The 27,883-nt window shown below is 42.0% G+C and overlaps 1 protein-coding gene and 1 long non-coding RNA gene across 3 annotated transcripts; one reads left to right on the forward strand and one right to left on the reverse strand.

The window, feature by feature from the left end:
* Positions 1 to 2,835: 2,835 nt before the first annotated feature.
* LOC130357878 (uncharacterized) lies at positions 2,836 to 27,883 on the reverse strand. 2 transcript variants are annotated; one of them, XR_008889309.1, is made up of 3 exons: positions 27,699 to 27,883; positions 12,645 to 12,759; positions 2,836 to 3,966 (listed from the first exon to the last, which is right to left on the reverse strand). It is a non-coding gene; the product is annotated as an uncharacterized LOC130357878 (long non-coding RNA). The 2 variants fall into 2 exon arrangements; XR_008889308.1 differs by lacking the exon at positions 27,699 to 27,883 and adding an exon at positions 23,123 to 23,237.
* LOC130357877 (protein spinster homolog 1-like) lies at positions 12,670 to 16,035 on the forward strand. The gene is made up of 2 exons (XM_056560624.1): positions 12,670 to 12,849; positions 14,472 to 16,035. Exon 2 carries the CDS (start codon positions 14,497 to 14,499, stop codon positions 16,009 to 16,011), a length of 1,515 nt encoding a protein of 504 aa, XP_056416599.1. The 5' UTR covers positions 12,670 to 12,849; positions 14,472 to 14,496; the 3' UTR covers positions 16,012 to 16,035.

Consider the following 27,883-nt stretch of genomic DNA (forward strand, 5'->3'; position numbering starts at 1 on the left):
TTCACTTTTTTTCTTTATTTCTTTACATTTTTATGTAGTTTACTACTCCCAGCATGGAACACACTGTTCCATGATGGGAGTAGTGGTACCTGTACTATTTGACAGATCGCCCCGGGTGTCACTTCTGACACCCGTTGTGATCCTCCTGTATAATGTATAGATCCAGGCGGGCAGCCAGCTGCTCTTCTGTGGTCCCCTGCACTGCCATATTTATACACCTATTCATATTTCCCGCAGAAAGCTGTGATTGGCCGGATGGTTCCAGCCAATCACAACTCTCTGTAGGAAACAGTCAGTGTAGGGAACCATAGAAGAGCATCCGGCCACCCGCATCTATACATTATACAAGACAATTGCAGCGGGTGTCAGGAGTGACACCCGCTGCAATCTTTCCTTAACTGCAGGTACTACTGCTCCCAACATGGAGCACACTCTGCTCCATGCTGGGAGCTGTAGTACCTGCATTAATAGACAAAACGCAACAGGTGTCAGAAGTGACACTCGCTGTGATCTGTCTAATAATGCAGGTACAACAGCTCCCAATATGGATCTGAGTGTGCTCAATGTTGGGAGCAGTAGTACCTGCAGTTAAGGACAGATCACAGCCGCAATCATCCTTCATCCCTGAGAGGCAGAGCAACTTTCTCCTGCCCTCCACATCTCTGCACTATACTCTGGCCGGCCAGTGATGTGAATAGAAATTCACATCACTGATCCATATTTCCCGCTGAGAACGGTAATTGGCTGCCACCATCCGGCCAATCACCAGTCTGGGCGGAAAATATGAATGAATGATGTGAATTCTATTCACATCACTGGCCGGCCCGGAGATCATAGCAGAGACGCTGTATAGAGCCGCTCCGCATCTCTGCAATAGATAGGACAATCGCATTGTGTATTAGTAGTGACACCTGGGGCAATCTGTCTATGCGTACCTGAACTACTACTCCCATTATTGAATAAATTTTCCATGCTGGGAGTATAAGAACTACCTAAAAAATGTTTAAAAAAAAGTGAAACACACACACACACACTACATGCAGGAAAATTTATACGTTAAAAATTTCATCTTCTGACCCCTATAACTTTTTTATTTTTCCACATACAGGGCGGTATGAGGACTCATTTTTTGAGCCGTGATCTGAAGTTTTTATTGGTATGATTTTTGTTTTGATCTGACTTTTTGATCACTTTTTATTCATTTTTTAATGGTATAAAAAGTGACCAAAAATACGCTTTTTTTGACTTTAATTAATTAATTAATGAATTTTTTTTACTTTAATTAATTACATATTTTTATAGTTCGGACATTTACGCACGCGGCGATACCCCATACGTTTATTTATTTTTTTCTTACACTGTTTTATTTTTTTTATGGGAAAAGGGGGGGATTCAAACTTTTGTTAGGGAAGGGGTTAAATGACCTTTATTAACACTTTTTTTTAACTTTTTTTTTACTTTTTTTTTTTGCAGTGTTATAGGTCCCATAGGGACCTATTACACTGCACACACTGATTAATACGCCTGTGATCAGTGTTATCGGCGCTTGACTGCTCCTGCCTGGATCTCAGGCATGGAGCAGTCATTCACCGATCGGACACCAAGGAGGCAGGTAAGGGCCCTCCCGGTGTCCTGTAAGCTGTTCGGGACGCTGCAATTTCACCGCGGCGGTCCAGAACAGCCCGACTGAGCGGCCGGGTCACTTTCACTTTCACTTTAGAAGCGGCGGTCAGCTTTGACCGCCGCTTCTAAAGGGTTAATACCACACATCGCCGCGATCGGCGATGTGTGGTTTTAGCCGCGGGTCCCGGCCGTTGATGATTACCTGGACCGACGTGATATGATGTGGGATCACGGCGCGATCCCGCTTCATATCGCGGTAGCCGGCGCAGGACGTAAATATACGTCCTGCGTCGTTAAGGGGCTAAAAGACATTACTAATAAAAATTTTAGCAAAATTAATTATAAAAGATATATGATTTTTACATTTAAATAGCCATTTCTACATTTTTATTATTGTTGGCTACATGTTTAGTTCCCTGCCCACCCACAAAAATTTATTCCTGTTTAAAAATGAATAAAATTTTAGTTATAAAAAATATAAATTTAATTAAATAAATTTTTTTCTATCCCTACTGCATCCTTTAAAATTTTTTTATTTATTTATTATAATTTTTTTTAATTTTTTTGGTAGCCAACAGAGTTTGAAAAACTTCAAAGGGGCCAAATATGCAATTTCCGCTCAAAGGCAAAAAACACAAGAAAAAAATGCCAAACACAGGAAAATGCTGTGGCGTTTTTTCTGGCTTTTTCTTTTTTTTCTTGCGTTTTTTTGGGCCACAAAAAAAAACAAGTGGAAACTTAGCCTTATTTGTAAAGTATATTTATTTGCAGATATCTGTTTACTATATGAAATTTCATGTATGCATTGTATGGCCCTTGTATTGAGTTTATTACAGTGTATGACCCCACTGTCTTATCTCCAGCATAGATATTCTTTGAACAAAACTAGGAATGACTGCAACAGGAAACTGAGGTGTGAAGGGTCAAATTTTTCTTTTCAGTGCTAGTTTGGTGGGGGCGGGATTTAAAAAAAAAAGTACACCGCTTACCACAATCTCCTTAATACCGCCAATAAAACAAAACACAGAGTTTTGTAGGTGCTTTGCTTTTTTGCACAAATATATACCGTATTTTTCGCCCTATAGGACGCACCGGCGTATAAGACGCACCTAACGCTGTCCGGGCATGCTGGGAGTTGTAGTTTTGCAACATCTGGAGGACAACAGATTGAAGACCACTGCATAGGAGGTAATACTCACGTGTCCCCGCCGCTCCGGACCAGTCACCGCTGCCCTGGATGTCGCTCCATCGCTGTCGCCGTGTCCCCGTCGCTCCGGAACGTCTCTGCTGCCGGTCGGGTATCCTCACTCTCCATCGCCGCTATCACATCGTTATGCACGCCGACGCACGTACGCGACGACGTGATGACGAGGAAGGAGAGCGCCGGCCATACGGAGAAGACACCGAGGAGGCAGGTAAGGTCCCTCCCGGTGTCCTGTAAGCACTAACCCGGCTATTCAGTAGGGCTGTTCGGCACCGTCGCAGTGAAATCGCGGTGGTCCCGAACAGCACGACTGAACAGCCGGGTTAGTGTCACTTTCCCTTCAGACGCGGCGGTCAGCTTTGCTCGCTGCATCTGAAGGGTTAATACAGGGCATCACCACGATCGGTGATGTCCTGTATTAGCCGCGGGTCCCGGCCATTGATGGCCACAGGGACTGCCACGATAGGGGTGTATTCCCCGTATAAGACTCACCGACTTTTCCCCCCCAGTTTTGGGGAAGAAAAAGTGCGTCTTATACGGCGAAAAATACGGTACACAAAATAATTCTTCTGCAATCAGGCAAAGCAAATAATTAGGATTAAGACTATGGGATTAGATTTGTCTTTTGTCCATATCCAAGCCATGCTTCAGCAACATCCCCATCTTTCTGTGGAATCTTAAATCTTCTTCTCTCTGTCAACCATAAATTTAGGTGATGGTGGATTCCCAAAGGTCCAATCCTGTGCGTCACATAGTGCTGCTATATGTGGTTACTGCCTTGAGGAAGTAAAGCGTTCTGATTACAGGGAGTCCTTGGGGTAACAACTTCCTGAAATTATTTCAGCAATTCATGATTTATTCATTTGTTTCCTCGAAAGCCTCAGGAGAAGAATCAAGGATGTGAGACTCAGCTCAACTACTTCAAAGCAATCTTCTCTTTTTCTTCTACACCACAAATTCCTTGCTCCTTTTTCTTTGGATTCCTTTTTTTACTATGCTGCTACTTATTTGTTATCATCATCTTCTTTTTAGATCAATCTCTTTGTTCTATATTTTCTTTCTTTTTATTTTTCCCTTTACTTTATACTTCATTTTCATCAATACATTGGATAGATATTCATCTTGGGTAGTTCAATTTCCTGCAGTTCATAGACATAGAGGCATCAATCACATTCTGTAAGGATTACTGATCGCTTAGAGACTATGTGTAATGAACAGTATACAACAGGGGCGGACACAGACAACAGATGGCCCCTGTGCAAAGAATATGCCTGGGCCCCCCCCCCACCCAGGTAATATGTTTGCTAGGTAAGCAGGTAGTACGTTTGCAAGTAGTAAATTAGGTAAGTATAATATTCTCTAAGTAGGTAGGCAAGTAGTAAGTTTGCAAGTTATTTAGGCAGGTAGTAAGTTCAGTTGGTAGGAAGGCAAGTAAAAGGTTTGCCGCTAGGTGGGTAGGTTACCGTATATACTCGAGTATAAGCCGACCCGAATATAAGTCGAGGCCCCTAATTTCACCCCAAAATCCCAGGAAAAGTTGTTGACTCGAGTATAAGCCTAGGGTGGGAAATACGTCAACCCCCCCCTGTCATCATCCAGACCCCCGTCATTAACACCCTCATCATCATCACCCGGTCATCATCCCCCCTTCATCATCCCCCCTTCATTATCACCGCCTGTCATCATCCCCCCTTCATCATCCCACACCCCCCTTCATCATCCCCTTGTCATCATCCCCTTGTCATCATCCCACACCCCCCCTTCATCATTCCCTTGTCATCATCCCCACCCCCTTCATCATCCCCTTGTCATCATCCCACACACCCCCTTCATCATCCCCTTGTCATCATCCTCTTGTCATCATCCCACCCCTCCCCCTTCATCATCCCCCTGTCATCATCCCACACACCCCCCTTCATCATCCCCTTGTCATCATCACCACATGTCATCATCATCACCGCTTGTCAATGTCTGATACAGTGGTCTTCAACCTGCGGACCTCCAGAGGTTTCAAAACTAACACTCCCAGCAAGCCCGGGCAGCCATCGGCTGTTGGGGCTTGCTGGGAGTTGTAGTTTTGAAACCTCTGGAGGTCCGCAGGTTGAAGACCACTGCGGCCTTCGACATCATCCAGCCCCCTCTCACCCCCTTTAGTTCTGTACTCACCTCCGCTCGACGCTGGTCCGATGCTGCAGGACTGTCCGGTGGGGAGGTCGTCCGGTGGGATAGTGGCTCCTGGCTGCCATCTTCACCGGGGGGCCTCTTCTCCGCACTTCGGGTCCGGAATAGAGGTTGGTAATGAACGTACCTCTGTGTCGTCGTCAAGGCAACGTGACTATTCCGGGCCCGAAGGGCGGAGAAGAGGCCCCCCCGATGAAGATGGCAGCCCGGAATCACTATCCCACCGGACGACCTCCCCACTGGACAGTCCTGCAGCACCGGACCAGTGCCGAGCGGAGATGAGTACAGAACTAAAGGGGGTGAGAGGGGCTGGATGATGTCGAAGGCCGCAGTGGTCTTCAACCTGCGGACCTCCAGAGGTTTCAAAACTACAACTCCCAGCAAGCCCGGACAGCCGATGGCTGCCCGGGCATGCTGGGAGTTGTAGTTTTGAAACCTCTGGAGGTCCGCAGGTTGAAGACCACTGAGGGCGGAGAGTTCACTCGAGCATAAGCCGAGGGGGGTGTTTTCAGCACGAAAAATCGTGCTGAAAAACTCGGCTTATACTCGAGTATATACGGTATACATTTGTTAGGTAGGCAGGAAAAGCATTTGCTAGGTAGGTAATATGTTTGGTTGGTAGGTGGGTGGCCACGTTACATTTGGTAGGTAGGCCCTTAGTCCAGTGTTTTCCAAACAAGCTTTGGCTGTTTGGGCATGCTGGGAGTTGTAGTTTTGCAACAGCTGGAGGCACTAAGGTTGGGAAACACTGGACTAAGGGCCCAACTACCCACCAAAATGCCACCTTCTGCTGCAAACCTCTAACTTCCAGCTTAACACTGTCCGAGCATGCTGGGAGTTGCAGTTTTGCAACAGATGGAGAGACAATGTTTCGAAAACACTGCCGTAGTTAGTGTTTCCCAACCTGGGGGCCTCCAGCTGTTGCAAAACTACAACTCCCAGCATGCCCAGACAGTCTTAAACTGGGAGTTAGAGTTTTTCAACAGCTGGAGGCACCCAGGTTGGAAAACAATGGACTAAGGACCTACCTACCAAACCTGAGTGTCTCCAGCTGTTGCAGAACTATAACTCCCAGCATGCCTGGACAGCTAAAGTCTGTCAGGGGAATGCTGGGAGTTGTAGTTTTGCAACAGCTGGAAGTCCCCAGGTTGGAAAATACTGACTAAGGCAGTGTTTTCAAAACAGTGTTTCTCCAGGTGGTCCAAAACTACAACTCCCAGCATTCCCGGACAGTCTCTAGCTGTCAAGGCATGCTGGAAGTTATAGTTTTGCAACAGCTGGAGGCACACTTATTTGTAAACACTGGTGTAACACTGGAGGCACACTGATTTGTAAAACTGGTGCTGAAACAATGATGACACTGAGCGCACAGTGATTCACTGACCTGCAGGAAAAGCAGAAGGCGGTGAACAGAGAACGAGAAACCAATATTGGAGCAACGGGGAAGCATAGACAGTTGAGTTAGTTTCTTTTGGAATCATTTTCATCCCTGGCACAGTGGATAAAACTAAAATAAAATACTAAAAAAGCCAGCAAGTAGAAGTAAAACGTCCGTCTTTATTCAGGGTTCTTCCTTAAAAGCCTTCACGGTGGCAAACAAACCGTGAACATATCAAAAATATGAAATATTGCACAAACAGAGGGGGGTCCCAAGCATGGCTGACGCGTTTCTGATCTATCGATCCTTACTCATAGCCTGTAGATCCTCAAATGAGGCACCCTTATATACTCCAGGGCTTATTCCCCATTCCCACAGGAAGGGGAGGGACAGGTCCACATCACATGTGCGCGTGATTAAAACAAAAACATGGGACCAAACACAGATAAATTATTCGGAGACATATCAGTAATGTAATATTAAATCTGTTTTGCTATTTAGACCATGGGGTTGAATGCAATTCAAAAGATAAATCCACATGATTTCCCTATTGTGGAGGGATCGAATATGGTCACCTCCCCTTTTATTTAGCTTCACCTTCTCAATGCCTGAGAACCTGAGGGAAGTGGTGTCTGAATTATGACATATTAGAAAATGTTTAGATATGTTAGAAATGTTCGAGCTTAAAGGGCCAGCAGCATGTCTAATGTGCTCTTGCATGCGTTTTTTAAGGGACCTTTTGGTGGAACCCACATATGTTAAGTGACATTGTGTGCACATGATTTTATATAAAACAAAAGTGCTATCACAGTTTATAAAGTTGTGAACGACATGGCATTTGCCATCCACTGTACCTTCTATTTTCTGGCATTTTTCGGCAAAGGGACATACCACACACCGCGATTTACCGCACTTGTGGAAGCCCTTGGTGCTAATCCACTGGGTGGTAACACTAGCTGTGTCCACCATACTGGGAACAAGGAGATTGGATAGAGTAGGTGCCCGCCTCGCTGCAAATCTCACACCTTACTTTATAATCTCCCCTACCGTGGGATCTGTTGATGGCAAAGGTAAGTGTTTAATTACAATGCGTTTGATGTGATTCAATTCTGGACTGTACGTGGTGACAAATGTAGGACAATCTTGTGATTCAGTTGGTTGCTTAATTGTAAAAAGGGATTTTCGATCCATAGGATCCACTCTCGACCGAGTTTTTTTCAAGAGCCATCCAGGGTAACCTCGAGCCGCCAGGCGTGTGCATGCTGCATCAGCTTCCCTGCGGTACACCTCGGCGGAAGAACTGTTCCGCTTAATTCGTATAAGTTCACCTACTGGTATGGCTCTTACTGTTTGTTTGGAATGCCATGAATTCGCCCTTCGGATGGTATTGCCTGATATCTTTTTTCTGTAAGGATCAACCTCAATTTTATTTGTATCAGGGTTGCCACGTAATATGACATCCAAAAAGGGGGTTTCACTTTTACACCATGTGTGGGTAAACGTAAGATTGAACCGATTATTATTGATATATGTCATGAATGCATCAACAGTCAGATGGTCAGACGACCAAATGATGAACACATCGTCTACATACCTCCCATACCATGCGAGGCATGTGGAAAATGGATTGGTGTCAGAAAAAATTAACTGCTCCTCCCACCAAAAAACAAAAAGCTTAGCCCGAGCTGGTGATGACTTTGCTCCCATTGAAGCACCCGTGCGCTGCAAATAAAAATTGTTACCAAACATAAAATAATTGTGTTTTAACACAAAATCTACCACCTCAATAATGTAATGTCTCAAATCCACAGAATATTTAGAAAATCTCATCAGTATATCCGAGATAGCTGATAATGCCAGTTTTTTCAGAATATTGGAATAGAGCGATTCAATGTCGCAAGTAAGCCACGACAGAGAATCGCTCCATGTTAATTCATCCATGATTTTTAGCAAGTGCTTAGTGTCCTTGATATAACTTGGGCATTGCATAACCAGAGGTTGCAGTACTGAGTCCAACCACTCGCATAGGTGCTCGTTATGGGATCCGATCCCCGCCACGTTCGGACGCATCGGCGGCGGGAATCGGTCCTTATGCAGCTTGGGTAGTGAGTGGAAGATAGGAATAATTGGAGCAGGCACAAAAATATAATCCACTTCTTTTTGGGTCAAAATAGATCTGGCTTTCCCCTCTTCCAACAGAGTCAACAGTTCTTTTTTAAAAGGTTCAGTGGGATCCCCACAAAGTTTAAGGTAAGTTTTATCATCAGATAGTAGATTTTCATTTAAATTGATATACAGTCCCGTGTCCATACATACTACCGAGCCACCTTTATCGGCGGATCGGATCGTCAAATTTTTGTTTTTCTTTAATTTCTTTATGGCAGCAGCCTCCTTTTTATTCAAATTAAAACATTACTTTTGATTGTAGATTAACCAAATCTTTCATGATAAGGTCCTGGAACCAATCAAAAATTGCTGGTCTGGTCTGTATGGGGTAAAAATTTTGGTTTTTAGTGGAGAAGGTATGTGCAGTATTCACTTCATCACAAATTGATATCCCACTATTTTCAAGGAGACAGAGATCTCTAAAAGCAATTTGTTCTGCTAACGTATGCATTAGTGGTAAATCAGGGTTTATAGAAAGTTGAGGTGGGTCCGATGGTTCATCAGCATTTTCCACAAAAAAAATGTTTCTTAACTGTTAAAGTTCTCACAAATGTATTTATATCCAAAATTGTCCGATAAATATCAAAATGATGTGTAGGAGAGAAACCCAGTCCTTTCCACAGGACCGAGGTTTCTTCATCTGTAATGATTTGTGCAGAAATGTTAATGACTTGAAAATCCTCTTTTATTACTTTTTCCGTTTGTCCTTGTTACGCTCCGAAGCTCTTCTTCCTATGTTTTCTGCCACCGCGCTTTCCTCGTTTTTTGACTGTCTTCTCGCATTGCGATTCTTGTGAGTGTTCACATATTGCGGTTCTGAGTCCCCGCTAGTGTCCGTGGTATCTGAACAATCTGAAATTTCAGTAAACTCCTGGTCAGAAGAACTAAATTCACATGGAGCGATTCTCTGTCGTGGCTTACTTGCGACATTGAATCGCCCTATTCCAGTATTTCGCAAAACCTGGCATTATCAGCTATCTCGGATATACTGATGAGATTTTCTAAATATTCTGTGGATTTGAGACATTACATTATTGAGGTGGTAGATTTTGTGTTAAAACACAATTATTTTATGTTTGGTAACAATTTTTATTTGCAGCGCACGGGTGCTTCAATGGGAGCAAAGTCATCACCAGCTCGGGCTAACCTTTTTGTTTTTTGGTGTGAGGAGCAGTTTATTTTTCTGACACCAATCCATTTTCCACATGCCTCGCATGGTATGGGAGGTATGTAGACGATGTGGTCATCATTTGGTCGTCTGACCATCTGACCGTTGATGCATTCATGACATATATCAATAATAATCAGTTCAATCTTAAAGGGGTATTCCAGGCAAAAACTTTTTTATATATATCAACTGGCTTCAGAAAGTTAAACAGATTTGTAAATTACTTCTATTAAAAAATCTTAATCCTTTCAGTACTTATGAGCTTCTGAAGATAAGGTTGTTATTTTCTGTCTAAGTGCTCTCTGATGACACCTGTCTCGGGAAACGCTCAGTTTAGAAGAGGTTTGCTATGGGGATTTGCTTCTAAACTGGGCGTTGCCCGAGACAGGTGTCATCAGAGAGGACTTAGACAGAAAAAAACAGCCTTAATTTCAGAAGGTCATAAGTACTGAAAGGATTAAGATTTTTTAATAGAAGTAATTTACAAATCTGTTTAACTTTCTGGAGCCAGTTGATAAATAAAAAAAAGTTTTGGCATGGAATACCCCTTTAAGTCCCAGGATGCCCTTGGTCCTAGTGGGGTTAAAAGGTCAAAAGATTAAAATATATAAACTAAGAAGACACTGTGAAGTACGGGGATATACTCGGCAGGCCTGGAGAAATATTTTTCTAAAAGATGTTTTTATGTACTTGATGTATTTCTAGGTGTATATTAATATATATATATATATATATATATATATATATATATTCCCAAATGGCGGAGGACAACACTACCACTGTAGGTCTCAAAATAGTAATCCGGGTGCAATAGGAAGAAACCGCAGTCCCAGTCGCAGACCGCATCCATAAATTCCAGCAATAAATCCAACAGCACTCACGGGTTCAAGTGAAAAAACACAACGGTGTTTATTTAAACCATGTTCAGATGCAACGTTTCAGTGATATCCACCACCTTTTTCAAGCATGGTATACAATTGTGCAAGACAAACCTTTATATGGTATCATATTAAGTTAATCACAATCTCCAATCAACATGATCAAGCAAAATTCATACAGTAAAAAAACATAATCAATACAAAATTTATAGTGTATAAAAAGCGCAAGTGATAAAAGTGTAATCAGAAACAACAATGGTCGCCGTACATACACTAGATCATCGTTGTTATTAAAAATATAAAGTGCAAATAATTAAGACGCAGCTACAACTGCGTCTTACAGTGAATAAAGACAATATTGCCATGGGGACAGACCACTCACCTCCCGCGTATGGGCGCCGCCATTACGGCGTCTCGCATTGTTGTCACATGGCTCTCGGTCATGTGACGCCCCCAAGCTCCGCCCCGTCCTCACGTGACCGGGGCGCATACTCGCCCATGCGCGTCTGCCACTTTGATGCCGAAAACGGCATCAATCGACCTGGCGAAGACATGGGAGCGCCACGAGTATCGGAACCTACATGACATTATGAGTCACAATTTAGAATAAAACACAATATCTAATAGAAACAAAATCGGCAAAAAGTGATGTACAAAATAAATAGAGGGGCAAAAACACTATTATACGCCAGTGGATATGCCAATGGGCACACAAATACACACATAGGTGTACAGGTGTGCATCCAGAGGCACGTCCACGAAAAACATTGGCAGGGGCGCATGCGCGAGTATGCGCCCCGGTCACGTGAGGACGGGGGGAGCTTGGGGGCGTCACATGACCGAGAGCCATGTGACAACAATGCGAGACGCCGTAATGGCGGCGCCCATACGCGGGAGGTGAGTGGTCTGTCCCCATGGCAATATTGTCTTTATTCACTGTAAGACGCAGTTGTAGCTGCGTCTTAATTATTTGCACTTTATATTTTTAATAACAACGATGATCTAGTGTATGTACGGCGACCATTGTTGTTTCTGATTACACTTTTATCACTTGCGCTTTTTATACACTATAAATTTTGTATTGATTATGTTTTTTTACTGTATGAATTTTGCTTGATCATGTTGATTGGAGATTGTGATTAACTTAATATGATACCATATAAAGGTTTGTCTTGCACAATTGTATACCATGCTTGAAAAAGGTGGTGGATATCACTGAAACGTTGCATCTGAACATGGTTTAAATAAACACTGTTGTGTTTTTTCACTTGAACACGTGAGTGCTGTTGGATTTATTGCTGGTATATATATATATATATATATATATATATATATATATATATATATATATGTATATATATATATATATGTCAAAGAAGAATACAGCACTCCCAAAGCGTGAGTAGCTGCCTCCAGCTAAGGTCCGTGTCCAGGATTCTGCATACGTAGTTCCAAGGAAAATGCTGGGGCACTCAAGGTATGGTGAAAAAATTAAAACTATTTATTCATCCCAAATGTGCAAAGAGCAACGTTTCAATGGTCTCACACCATCATTATCAAGTGGCTTGATAATGATGGTGTGAGACCATTGAAACGTCGCTCTTTGCACATTTGGGATTAATAAATAGTTTTCATGTTTTCACCATACCTTGAGTGCCACAGCATTTTCCTTGGAACTACGTATGCAGAATCCTGGACACGGACCCTAGCTGGAGGCAGCTACTCACGCTTGGAACTATATATATATATATATATATATATATATATATATATATATATACACACAAATCAAAAAATATGTTGCAGTCTCTTGTAATACCTTTTTTATTGGACTAACAGAATTTTGTAGAGACAAGCTTTCAGGATTCCTCCCTTTATCAAGTCCAATAGACAAGGACTAATGATCAAAGGACTTTATAAATTATCAGGGAGGAATCCCAAAAGTTTGTCTCTACAAAATTCTGTTAGTCCAATAAAAAAGGTATTACAATCTGCATCACTGGACTAATATGGCTACTCACATTTACTATACAGATATACACATACCTGAAGATGGTTTAGAACCCTGTGATGTCACACATGCTTGTGATGATGTCACCGTAAGCTGTACAAGGAGGTGCGCGCCGGCTGCAGTCTCTTCAGTGTGTTTTGCATTCACAACCTGTGGTGCAAAGTGTTTGTTAGAGAGTTTCTATTTGCGATAGAGAATTCAAGATTTTGACCGTTCCTTGTCTGAAGAGAGAACCACAAGGTAAGTCTCAGCCTCTTCTATTCATACATACACAGGGCTTTTTGTTTGACAGTTTTTTTTTTTATTGTTGTTGCTTTTTTTTTTAGCAAAAAAAAACAAGAAATTAAATTCCAAAAGAAATAACAAAAGTTATATTCCTCATGGCATTGTGACAATACTTGGCTTAGGTATTAAACATAATAAAACGCACAGATAGTATCATGACCAGAGCTTTTTCTTGCAAAACTGCTAAAATGCAATTATGCCCAAAAAAGCCCCCAAGAAAAAGAGTCCTAATTCATGAAGTTCTAAAAGATATAAGTCTATGAGAAAGATTTGGTGGTGTAGTAAAAGAATAACAGAAAGATTAGGGCAGAAATATAATAGTATATAATAGAATTCTGTGTGTACTAACAATAGAAATACTCTGGGTACTCCGAAAGGGAAAATTTTCAAATCAACTAGTGGCAGAAAGTCATATAGGGGATGGATAGATCCCAATGAGATGGGGTAGGTTCATTATTAGTAAATGTATATAGCAGGATAGCCCAATTGTATCTACAGTATGAAGTTCACATGGCCCAGTGACCATACAGCCAAGCCCTTATAATCCGCCATTACTAGGACAGATTCAGGGTTGTCAGATATTACTATGACCGGAGAGGTTCAGGTTTATCAGATATTACTAGGACCGGACAGGTTCAGGGTTATCAGATATTACTAGGACCGGACAGGTTCAGGGTTATCAGATATTACTAGGACCGGACAGGTTCAGGGTTATCAGATATTACTAGGACCGGACAGGTTCAGGGTTATCAGATATTACTAGGACCGGACAGGTTCAGGGTTATCAGATATTACTAGAACCGGACAGGTTTAGGGTTATCAGATATCACTAGGACCGGACAGGTTCAGGGTTATCAGATATTACTAGGACCAGACAGGTTCAGGGTTATCAGATATTACTAGGACCGGACAGAATCAGGGTTGTCAGATATTACTAGGACCGGACAGGTTCAGGGTTATCAGATATTACTAGGACCGGACAAGTTCAGGGTTATCAGATATTACTAGGACCGGACAGGTTCTGGGTTATCAGATATTACTAGGACCGGACAGGTTCAGGGTTATCAGATATTACTAGGACCGGACAGGTTCAGGGTTATCAGATATTACTAGGACTGGACAGGTTCAGGGTTAGCAGATATTACTAGGACCGGACAGGTTCAGGGTTATCAGATATTACTAGGACTGGACAGGTTCAGGGTTATCAGATATTACTAGGACCGGACAGGTTTAGGGTTATCAGATATTACTAGGACCGGACAGGTTCAGGGTTATCAGATATTACTAGGACCGGACAGGTTCAGGGTTATCAGATATTACTAGGACCGGACAGGTTCAGGGTTATCAGATATTACTAGGACCGGACAGGTTCAGGGTTATCAGACATTGGTAACCTCAGGGAAGACGTCTCCATATAAAACACTTATAGAGAAGCGTCTTCTTCTGAGGCTGCGATGGTCTTAGTGTTATCTTGTGGTTCTGTGCTGGACATTTCTGCTCTGTATGAAGGATCTATTGTATAATGACAGGAATGATGACATGTTGTCTAATGTGTTCACTTATCTCTCTCTCTCTAGTGTTTTCAGGCTCTGACCTGTGACCATGGCCTCTCCACAAGACCCATTGCTGAAGGAGGAGGAAGAAGCAATGGAGGACCATAGTGATATGGATGTAGAAAAGGGCGGTATCCCTGAGAGGCAGAACCTGCCATCTCTAAGCGTGATGTCCACCGCACGTTCCATCATCACCGTAGTGATCCTCGCCTTTGTTAATTTGCTCATCTATGCAAATCGCTCCAGCGTGGCGGGGGTGCTGCCTTATATACAGAAAGCATATGACACCAATGCTAGTCTGTCCGGCTTATTGAATACATTGTTCATTGGAAGCTACGTGCTGGTCGCACCAATTGCCGGATATTTGGGCGACCACTGTAATAAGAAATATACTGTTTGCGCAGGAGTCATCGTTTGGCTGAGCATGACACTTACCCTGTCATTCATACCTGATGGGTACTTCCTGCTCTTCCTGCTGACTAGTGGACTGGTTGGGGCCGGAGAGGCGACTTTCTGCACCATCGCCCCCTCCATCATTGCAGACCTTTTTACAAGTGACCAGCGGACCCGCATGCTGAACGTGTTTTACTCCGTCATACCTGTTGGCTGCGGACTAGGATACATCATCGGGCCCAAAGTGACTGATGCAGCAAGGGGCGATTGGCACTGGGCATTTCGGGTCACCCCTGGCCTGGGCCTCATAGCTGTGGCTTTGATGATTTTGGTCACAAAGGAGCTTCCAAGAACGACTACAAACGGGAAGAAGAACAACAAATCCCAGAAGTTTGCCAAATGGGCAACAGATTTGAAAAAACTATTTAAAAATCGAAGCTTCATGTTAACCACCATGGGATCGACGGCTGTATCCTTCATAGTGGGAGCCATAGGTGTATGGGGTCCGTCATACCTGACCCACGCACGAACACTCCTACAAGAGAAGGACCCCTGCCGTGCTGGACCGTGTGACTATCATGACATCCTAATATTTGGTGTGGTTACAGTCGTTTCCGGCATTCTGGGAGTTGTAGCAGGGACAGAGATAAGTAAAAGATATCGCAAATCCAACCCACGGGCGGACCCGCTTGTGTGTGGATGCGCGATGATGCTCTCCGCCCCTTTTCTTCTGTTGGCATTGACTTTTGGCAACATCAGCCTCGTTGCCACCAACATCTTCATCTTCATCGGAGAGACGCTTCTGTCAGTAAATTTCACCCTCATATCTGACATTATACTAAAAGTAGTAACTCCGTGGAGGAGATCTTCAGCCCTGGCCGTGCAGATGACTATCTATCACCTCCTAGGTGACGCCGGCAGCCCGTACCTCATCGGCCTGATATCTGACACCTACGAACGAGGATATGCCAAATCCCCTCTTCTGAAATACCGCAGCCTGGAGTATGCCCTCATGACCTGCACCATAATGGCAGTCATCGGAGGGGCCTTCTTCATGGCCACGGCCCTATATATAGAGAGGGACGAAAAAGAAGCAGAGATGGAATCAGAACCTCCGTCATCCTCCTCCTCCTCACTGCTTCCTGCCGATGAGGACCGCACTTCAGACTGAGGAAAAGTCATTGCTTACCTTTATCTCGTTTATTTCATTAAAAAAAAATTAAGAAAAAAATAACTGCATTTGTTCTATGTTCCACTTTACCCCTTATTCTCTACCCAGGGGTGGACACAGACAGCAGAGGGCCCTTGTGCAAAGAATGTGCCTGTGCCCACCCCCCCAAAAAAACATCAATTGTTCAGCAACCCCCCTCCATGTGTCACTTACTCAAGTGGACCCCCATATGTCACTTGCTGTATAAGTTTCTAATTATTTATTAAGGCCTCCCATATGCCGCAGCTCATTCAAGCCCCCCACATTAGATAGCATAGATTCCCAACATTAGGTAGCATAGATTCCCCCACATTAGGTAGCATAGATTCCCTACATTAGGTAGCAGTTTCCCCACATTATGCAGCATAGTTTCCCCACATTAGGTAGCATAGTTTCCCCACATTAGGTAGCATAGTTTCCCCACAATAGGTAGCACAGATTCCCCACATTAGGTAACATAGTTTCCCCACATTAGGTAGCATAGTTTCCCCACATTAGGTAACACAGATTCCCCACATTAGGTAACATGGTTTCCCCACATTAGGCAGCATAGTTTTTCCACATTAGGTAGCACAGATTCCCCACATCAGGTAACATAGTTTCCCCACATTAGGTAACATAGTTTTCCCACATTAGGTAGCATAGTTCCCCACATTAGGTAGCACAGATTCTCCACATTAGGTAACATAGCTTCCCCACATTAGGCAGCATACTTTCCCCACATTAGGTAGCATAGATTCCTCACATTAGGTAGCCATAGCCCCCCCAAACACACAGACAGACACAGACACACACAGAGACACACTTACCTGCCCTGCACAGCGCTTCTCCTCTCCGGCAGCGGCCTGACGAGTAACGTCACTGACGTCCTCCTGAGCGGGTCTGCAGAAGTACGTCACTTGTGCGACGTCCCTCGTCAGACCCCGGTCGGCCGGAGGCAGACTCACTGTCTAAAGTGCCCGCTGCGCTATTATACCCCGCAGCTGCTTTAGAACAGTGAGCAGCGGCGGCGCCAACCCTAACATGAACTTACTAGGCACAAAAAAAAAAGGGGGCAGCAAAATGCCGCCCCTGAAAAGTGCCACCTGGGACTTATGGTCCCACCGGGTCCCATAGTAGGGCCGACCAGAGGCGGCTCTAGACTTTGTGAGGCCTTAGGCGAAACTTAAACATGAGGCCCTGCTTTATTTTCTGCTGAAATTACATGGTGGTCCGGCTGTGAGATGGTTATACTGTGACATCACTGTGTATTATCCCTGTACTGTGACATCACTGTGTATTATCTCTGTACTGTGCCATCACTCTGTGTATTATCCCTGTAATGTGACATCACTGTGTATTATCTCTGTACTGTGCCATCACTCTGTGTATTATCCCTGTACTGTGACATCACTGTGTATATTATCCCTGTACTGTGACATCACTGTGTATTATCCCTGTACTGTGACATCACTGTGTGTATTATCCCTGTACTGTGACATCACTGTGTATTATCTCTGTACTGTGCCATCACTCTGTGTATTATCCCTGTAATGTGACATCACTGTGTATTATCTTTGTACTGTGCCATCACTGTGTATTATCCCTGTACTGTGAGATCACTGTGTGTATTATCCCTGTACTGTGACATCACTGTGTATTATCCCTGTACTGTGAAATCACCGTGTATTATCTCTGTACTGTGACATCACTGTGTATTGTCCCTGTACTGTGACATCACTGTGTATTATCCCTGCACTGTGACATCACTCTGTATATTATCCCTGTTCTGTGATATCACTGTGTGTATTATCCCTGTACTGTGACATCACTGTGTATTATCCCTGTTCTGTGACATCACTGTGTATTATCTCTGTACTGTGACATCACTGTGTATTATCCCTGTACTGTGACATCACTCTGTATATTATCCCTGTACTGTGACATCACTGTGTGTATTATCCCTGTACTGTGACATCACTGTGTATTATCCCTGTACTGTGACATCACTGTGTATTATCTCTGTACTGTGACATCACTGTGTATTATCCCTGTACTGTGACATCACTCTGTATATTATCCCTGTACTGTGACATCACTGTGTATTATTCCTGTACTGTGACATCACTGTGTATTATTCCTGTACTGTGACATCACTGTGTATTATCCCTGTACTGTGATGTCACTGTGTATTATCCCTGTACTGTGACGTCACTGTGTATTATCCCTGTACTATGACATCACTGTGTATATTATCCCTCCCTGTACTGTGACATCACTGTGTGTATTATCTCTGTACTGTGACATCACTGTGTATTATCCCTGTACTGTGACATCACTGTGTGTATTATCTCTGTACTGTGACATCACTGTGTGTATTATCCCTGTACTGTGACATCACTGTGTATTATCCCTGTACTGTGACATCACTCTGTATATTATCCCTGTACTGTGACATCACTGTGTATTATTCCTGTACTGTGACATCACTGTGTGTATTATTCCTGTACTGTGACATCACTGTGTGTATTATCTTTGTACTGTGACATCCCTGTATATTATCCCTGTACTGTGACGTCACTGTGTATTATCCCTGTACTGTGACGTCACTGTGTATTATCCCTGTACTGTGACGTCACTGTGCATATTATCCCTCCCTGTACTGTGACATCACTGTGTGTATTATCTCTGTACTGTGACATCACTGTGTATTATCCCTGTACTGTGACATCGCTGTGTGTATTATCTCTGTACTGTGACATCACTGTGTATTATCCCTGTACTGTGACATCACTGTGTGTATTATCTCTGTACTGTGACAATACTGTGTGTATTATCTCTGTATTGTGACAGCACTGTGTGTATTATCCCTGTACTGTGACATCACTGTGTATTATCCCTGTACTGTGACATCACTGTGTATTATCCCTGTACTGTGACATCACTGTGTATTATCCCTGTACTGTGACATCACTGTGTATTATGCCTGTACTGTGACATCACTGTGTATTATCCCTGTACTGTGACATCACTGTGTATATTATCCCTGTACTGTGACATTACTGTGTATATTATCCCTGTACTGTGACATCACTGTGTGTATTATCCCTGTACTGTGACATCACTGTGTATATTATCCCTGTACTGTGACACCACTGTGTGTATTATCCCTGTACTGTGACATCACTGTGTATATTATCCCTGTACTGTGACATCACTGTGTGTATTATCCCTGTACTGTAACATCACTGTGTGTATTATCCCTGTAGTGTGACATCACTGTGTATTATCCCTGTACTGTGACATCACTCTGTATATTATCCTTGTACTGTGACATCACTGTGTATTATTCCTGCACTGTGACATCACTGTGTATTATCCCTGTACTGTGACATCGCTGTGTATTATTCCAGTCCTGTGACATCACTGTGTATTATTCCCGTACTGTGACATCACTGTGTGTATTATCTCTGTACCGTCACATCACTGTGTATTATCCCTGTACTGTCACATCACTGTGTATTGTCCCTGTACTGTGACATCACTATGTATTATCCCTGTACTATGACATCACTGTGTATATTATCACTCCCTGTACTGTGACATCACTGTGTGTATTATCTCTGTACTGTGACATCACTGTGTATTATCCCTGTACTGTGACATCACTGTGTGTATTATCTCTGTACTGTGACATCACTGTGGGTATTATCCCTGTACTGTGACATCACTGTGTATTATCCCTGTACTGTGACATCACTGTGTATTATCCCTGTACTGTGACATCACTGTATATATTATCCCTGTACTGTGACATCACTGTGTAAATTATCCCTGTACTGTGACATCACTGTGTGTATTATCCCTGTACCGTGACATCACTGTGTATATTATCCCTGTACTGTGACATCACTGTGTATATTATCCCTGTACTGTGACATCACTGTGTGTATTATCCCTGTACTCTGATATCACTGTGTATATTATCTCTGAACTATAACATCACTGTGTGTTATCTCTATACTGCAACATCACTGTTGATACTTACACTGCACTGTGACATCACTGTATATATTAAGCCTGTATACCCTAGTGCCACATATTTACCTTGCACTCTGAGTGACAATACAGGGTAAATATGCACAGTGACATCACAGTTCAGAGTTAATATAAACAGTAATGTAATAAACAGTTTTGCCACTACAGGGTTAATAAACGCAGTGTTGTCACAGTAGAGTTTAACTATACAGTGATGTCATTGTACCGGGAAAATATACACAGTGAAGTCAGCATTCAAGAATAATAAACTGTGATGTCACTACAGGGTTGTTATACACAGTGACATCAAATTACAGGATGAAGCACAGTGTTGTCAGTTTATTATGAAGCACAGTGATGTCATAGTTTATTATGAAGCACAGGGATGTCACAGTTTATTATGAAGCACAGTGATGTCACAGTTTATTATGAAGCACAGTGATGTCACGGTTTATTATGAAGAACAGTGATGTCACGGTTTATTATGAAGCACAGTGATGTCACGGTTTATTATGAAGCACAGTGATGTCACGGTTTATTATGAAGCAGTGATGTCACAGTTTATTATGAAGCACAGTGATGTCACAGTTTATGATGAAGCACAGTGATGTCACAGTTTATTATGAAGCACAGTGATGTCACAGTTTATTATGAAGCACAGTGATGTCACAGTTTATTATGAAGCACAGTGATGTCAGTTTATTATGAAGCACAGTGATGTCAGTTTATTATGAAGCACAGTGATGTCACAGTTTATTATGAAGCACAGTGATGTCACAGTTTATTATGAAGCACAGTGATGTCACAGTTTATTATGAAGCACAGTGATGTCACAGTTTATTATGAAGCACAGTGATGTCACAGTTTATTATGAAGCACAGTTATGTCAGTTTATTATGAAGTACAGTGATGTCAAAGTTTATTATGAAGCACAGTGATGTCACAGTTTATGATGAAGCACAGTGATGTCACAGTATATTATGAAGCACAGTGATGTCACAGTTTATTATGAAGCACAGTGATGTCACAGTTTATGATGAAGCACAGTGATGTCACAGTTTATTATGAAGCACAGTGATGTCACAGTTTATTATGAAGCACAGTGATGTCACAGTTTATTATGAAGCACAGTGATGTCACAGTTTATGATGAAGCACAGTGATGTCACAGATTATTATGAAGCACAGTGATGTCACAGTTTATTATGAAGCACAGTGATGTCACAGTTTATTATGAAGCACAGTGATGTCACAGTTTATTATGAAGCACAGTGATGTCACAGTTTATTATGAAGCACAGTGATGTCACAGTTTATTATGAAGCACAGTGATGTCACAGTTTATTATGAAGCACAGTGATGTCACAGTTTATTATGAAGCACAGTGATGTCACAGTTTATTATGAAGCACAGTGATGTTACAGTTTATTATGAAGCACGGTGATGTCACAGTTTATTATGAAGCACGGTGATGTCACAGTTTATTATGAAGCACAGTGATGTCACAGTTTATTATGAAGCACAGTGATGTCACAGTTTATTATGAAGCACAGTGATGTCACAGTTTATTATGAAGCACAGTGATGTCACAGTTTATGATGAAGCACAGTGATGTCACAGTTTATTATGAAGCACAGTGATGTCACAGAGACTACAGAATGTACAACTGTACGTATGATGAAGATGGCGGGATGCTATCGAAACGTCACACATACATGGGGGAATAAAACACTTTGTTTTTGCACCTTATCTGGGAGTGCCGCTGGATCTTTAGTTTTGTAGATAGATAGATAGATGATATATAGATAGATAGATAATAGATATGAGATAGATAGATAATAGATATGAGATAGATAGATAGATATGAGATAGATAGATAGATAGATAATAGATATGAGATAAATAGATAGATAGATATGAGATAGATAGATAGATAGATAGATAGATCAGTGAATCCCAACCAGGGGGCCTCTAGCTATTCCAAAACGACAACTCCCAGCATTCCTTTGGCTTTATGAGCATACTTGGAGTTGTAGTTTTGCAACAGCTGGAGGCCCCCTGCTTGGGAAACACTGATTTATCTATCTGTCAATCATCTATATATCCATCTATCTCCTATCTATCTATCTATCTATCTATCTATATCATATCTATCTATCTATCTATCATCTATTAATCTATCTTTCTATCTCATATCTATCTATATATCTATATATCATCTATCTATCTCTCATATCTATCTATCTTTCATCTATCTCTCATCTATCTGAGATAGATATGAGATAGATAGATAAATAGAAAGATAGATAGATACATAAATAGATGGATATAGATAGATGGATAGATAGATATGATATAGATAGATAGATATGAGATAGATAGATATGATATAGATAGATATAAGATAGATAGATATGAGATAGATAGATATGAGATAGATAGATATGAGATAGATGGATATGAGATAGATAGATAGATAGATATGAGATAGATAGATGGATAGATAGATAGATAGATATGAGATAGATGGATAGATAAAAAAAAAAAAAAACTCCAGAAGAGCAGCAGAACAAAATGAAGAAAACCAATGCAATGGTGCACGCTGGGTGTGGACCTTGGTGAGAGCTTCACTTGTACTAGAAAAAAGCAAGAGACCAGCAGCACACAGAAAAATGAGTGCAAAAAAGGTGGAGATTTATTGCATTATCCCAGTGTACAAGCTCCTTGAGAACGGCGACGAGAGGTCGCTGAAACGTCGCTTCTTTTCTACACTGGGATAATGCAATAAATCTCCACCTTTTTTGCACTAATTTTTCGGTGTGCTGCTGCTTTGGATAGATAGATAGATAATAGATAGATGATTGATATAGGTCAGTGTTTCCCAACCTGGGGGCCTCCAGCTGTTGCAAAACTACAACTCCCAGTATGCTCATAAAGCCAAAGGAATGCTGGGAGTTGTAATTTTGCAACAGCTGGAGGCCCCCTGGTTGGGAAACACTGAACTACCTCCCACTGTCTCCTACAACTTTCCCCCTCTCCCCCAAGCAAGTTACTTACTTTAAAAGGGCAGCATCAGCAGTGGGCAGTGGGCAGGTAAGTCTTCCATACTGGTGGTGTCCGGGCCTGTATACACACAGCGGGCCTGCTCCACAAGGTCCAGCATACAGGGGAGTGAGAGAGGGGGAGGAGCTTCCTGTCTGCTCTTCCCAGTCTGCATAGCGCGGCCCCTGCGTGGTGACAGGGCTACAGGCTGAACATTTATTTCAAAAAAGGATGGCGGAGTAGATGGTCCGGGGGGCGGGGGGTGCACCCCTTACTGGTGGCCATGAGAGCTGCTAGTGACCTACTGCTGCTAGGGGGGGCACAAGGGGGGGGGGGCAATCATGATGTAGGGGGGGCCATGGCCCCCTCTGGCCCACTTGCTGCAGGGGTGTTTGAATGCAGCGTCCATCCGGGTGCTGTCAAACTTGCTGTGGTCGGGGAGTATGCGGTGGTATGTGGCCTAATGCTCGCCTCTGGGGCCGGACCTGGAGAGGGCAGCGGGCCCCCTCTCACGCTGGGCCCCTGTGCAGCTGAATCGGCTGCACAGGCGATATGTCCGCCCCTGGTATACAAGCTTTATCCTTTATAATGAAACAACTGCAGTTTAGTGAGAAGGTACTGATATCATGTATAATACCCAATATTATCCAGCTGTATGAGCACAAGGAAAAAGATTGTTAGATAGGAAAAAAACTTTTAGAAAAAGAAATGTTTTATTTTTGCATTTTCCTTTCAAGCCTTTATGCCTTTTATAAGCCAAAATCTGTCCTGTGACATCACTGTGTATTATTCCCGTACTGTGACATCACTGTGTGTATTATCTCTGTACTGTCACATCACTGTGTATTATCCCTGTACTGTCACATCACTGTGTATTGTCCCTGTACTGTGACATCACTATGTATTATCCCTGTACTATGACATCACTGTGTATATTATCACTCCCTGTACTGTGACATCACTGTGTGTATTATCTCTGTACTGTGACATCACTGTGTATTATCCCTGTACTGTGACATCACTGTGTGTATTATCTCTGTACTGTGACATCACTGTGTGTATTATCCCTGTACTGTGACATCACTGTGTATTATCCCTGTACTGTGACATCACTGTGTATTATCCCTGTACTGTGACATCACTGTATATATTATCCCTGTACTGTGACATCACTGTGTATATTATCCCTGTACTGTGACATCACTGTGTGTATTATCCCTGTACCGTGACATCACTGTGTATATTATCCCTGTACTGTGACATCACTGTGTATATTATCCCTGTACTGTGACATCACTGTGTGTATTATCCCTGTACTCTGATATCACTGTGATATCACTACAGGGTTGTTATACACAGTGACATCAAATTACAGGATGAAGCACAGTGATGTCATTTTATTATGAAGCACAGTGATGTCATAGTTTATTATGAAGCACAGGGATGTCACAGTTTATTATGAAGCACAGTGATGTCACGGTTTATTATGAAGCACAGTGATGTCACGGTTTATTATGAAGCACAGTGATGTCACGGTTTATTATGAAGCACAGTGATGTCACGGTTTATTATGAAGCACAGTGATGTCACGGTTTATTATGAAGCACAGTGATGTCACGGTTTATTATGAAGCAGTGATGTCACAGTTTATTATGAAGCACAGTGATGTCACAGTTTATGATGAAGCACAGTGATGTCACAGTTTATTATGAAGCACAGTGATGTCACAGTTTATTATGAAGCACAGTGATGTCACAGTTTAATATGAAGCACAGTGATGTTACAGTTTATTATGAAGCACAGTGATGTCACAGTTTATTATGAAGCACAGTGATGTCACAGTTTATTATGAAGCACAGTGATGTCAGTTTATTATGAAGCACAGTGATGTCAGTTTATTATGAAGCACAGTGATGTCACAGTTTATTATGAAGCACAGTGATGTCACAGTTTATTATGAAGCACAGTGATGTCACAGTTTATTATGAAGCACAGTGATGTCACAGTTTATTATGAAGCACAGTGATGTCACTGTTTATTATGAAGCACAGTTATGTCAGTTTATTATGAAGTACAGTGATGTCAAAGTTTATTATGAAGCACAGTGATGTCACAGTTTATGATGAAGCACAGTGATGTCACAGTTTATTATGAAGCACAGTGATGTCACTGTTTATTATGAAGCACAGTTATGTCAGTTTATTATGAAGTACAGTGATGTCAAAGTTTATTATGAAGCACAGTGATGTCACAGTTTATGATGAAGCACAGTGATGTCACAGTATATTATGAAGCACAGTGATGTCACAGTTTATTATGAAGCACAGTGATGTCACAGTTTATGATGAAGCACAGTGATGTCACAGTTTATTATGAAGCACAGTGATGTCACAGTTTATTATGAAGCACAGTGATGTCACAGTTTATTATGAAGCACAGTGATGTCACAGTTTATGATGAAGCACAGTGATGTCACAGATTATTATGAAGCACAGTGATGTCACAGTTTATTATGAAGCACAGTGATGTCACAGTTTATTATGAAGCACAGTGATGTCACAGTTTATTATGAAGCACAGTGATGTCACAGTTTATTATTAAGGACAGTGATGTCACAGTTTATTATGAAGCACAGTGATGTCACAGTTTATTATGAAGCACAGTGATGTCACAGTTTATTATGAAGCACAGTGATGTCACAGTTTATTATGAAGCACAGTGATGTCACAGTTTATTATGAAGCACGGTGATGTCACAGTTTATTATGAAGCACAGTAATGTTACAGTTTATTATGAATCACAGTGATGTCACAGTTTATTATGAAGCACAGTGATGTTACAGTTTATTATGAAGCACGGTGATGTCACAGTTTATTATGAAGCACGGTGATGTCACAGTTTATTATGAAGCACAGTGATGTCACAGTTTATTATGAAGCACAGTGATGTCACAGTTTATTATGAAGCACAGTGATGTCACAGTTTATTATGAAGCACAGTGATGTCACAGTTTATTATGAAGCACAGTGATGTTACAGTTTATTATGAAGCACGGTGATGTCACAGTTTATTATGAAGCACGGTGATGTCACAGTTTATTATGAAGCACGGTGATGTCACAGTTTATTATGAAGCACAGTGATGTCACAGTTTATTATGAAGCACAGTGATGTCACAGTTTATTATGAAGCACAGTGATGTCACAGTTTATGATGAAGCACAGTGATGTCACAGTTTATTATGAAGCACAGTGATGTCACAGAGACTACAGAATGTACAACTGTACGTATGATGAAGATGGCGGGATGCTATCGAAACGTCACACATACATGGGGGAATAAAACACTTTGTTTTTGCACCTTATCTGGGAGTGCCGCTGGATCTTTAGTTTTGTAGATAGATAGATAGATGATATATAGATAGATAGATAATAGATATGAGATAGATAGATAATAGATATGAGATAGATAGATATGAGATAGATAGATAGATAGATCAGTGTATCCCAACCAGGGGGCCTCTAGCTATTCCAAAACGACAACTCCCAGTATTCCTTTGGCTTTATGAGCATACTTGGAGTTGTAGTTTTGCAACAGCTGGAGGCCCCCTGCTTGGGAAACACTGATTTATCTATCTGTCAATCATCTATATATCCATCTATCTCCTATCTATCTATCTATCTATCTATCTATATCATATCTATCTATCTATCATCTATTAATCTATCTTTCTATCTCATATCTATCTATATATCTATATATCATCTATCTATCTCTCATATCTATCTATCTTTCATCTATCTCTCATCTATCTGAGATAGATATGAGATAGATAGATAAATAGAAAGATAGATAGATACATAAATAGATGGATATAGATAGATGGATAGATAGATATGATATAGATAGATAGATATGAGATAGATAGATATGATATAGATAGATATAAGATAGATAGATATGAGATAGATAGATATGAGATAGATGGATATGAGATAGATAGATAGATAGATAGATAGATATGAGATAGATAGATGGATAGATAGATAGATATGAGATAGATGGATAGATAAAAAAAAAAAAAAACTCCAGAAGAGCAGCAGAACAAAATGAAGAAAACCAATGCAATGGTGCACGCTGGGTGTGGACCTTGGTGAGAGCTTCACTTGTTCTAGAAAAAAGCAAGAGACCAGCAGCACACAGAAAAATGAGTGCAAAAAAGGTAGAGATTTATTGCATTATCCCAGTGTACAAGCTCCTTGAGAACGGCGACGAGAGGTCGCTGAAACGTCGCTTCTTTTCTACACTGGGATAATGCAATAAATCTCCACCTTTTTTGCACTAATTTTTCGGTGTGCTGCTGCTTTGGATAGATAGATAGATAATAGATAGATGATTGATATAGGTCAGTGTTTCCCAACCTGGGGGCCTCCAGCTGTTGCAAAACTACAACTCCCAGTATGCTCATAAAGCCAAAGGAATGCTGGGAGTTGTAATTTTGCAACAGCTGGAGGCCCCCTGGTTGGGAAACACTGAACTACCTCCCACTGTCTCCTACAACTTTCCCCCTCTCCCCCAAGCAAGTTACTTACTTTAAAAGGGCAGCATCAGCAGTGGGCACTGGGCAGGTAAGTCTTCCATACTGGTGGTGTCCGGGCCTGTATACACACAGCGGGCCTGCTCCACAAGGTCCAGCAGCAGCATACAGGGGAGTGAGAGAGGGGGAGGAGCTTCCTGTCTGCTCTTCCCAGTCTGCATAGCGCGGCCCCTGCGTGGT

The sequence above is a fragment of the Hyla sarda genome, chromosome 2 (genome assembly GCF_029499605.1).
Source record: "Hyla sarda isolate aHylSar1 chromosome 2, aHylSar1.hap1, whole genome shotgun sequence".
Classification (NCBI taxonomy): Eukaryota; Metazoa; Chordata; class Amphibia; order Anura; family Hylidae; genus Hyla; species Hyla sarda.

Bases quoted from the DNA above. Each gene is read 5' to 3' on its own strand.
- LOC130357877 (XM_056560624.1), top strand. From the start codon at position 14,497: ATGGCCTCTCCACAAGACCCATTGCTGAAGGAGGAGGAAGAAGCAATG.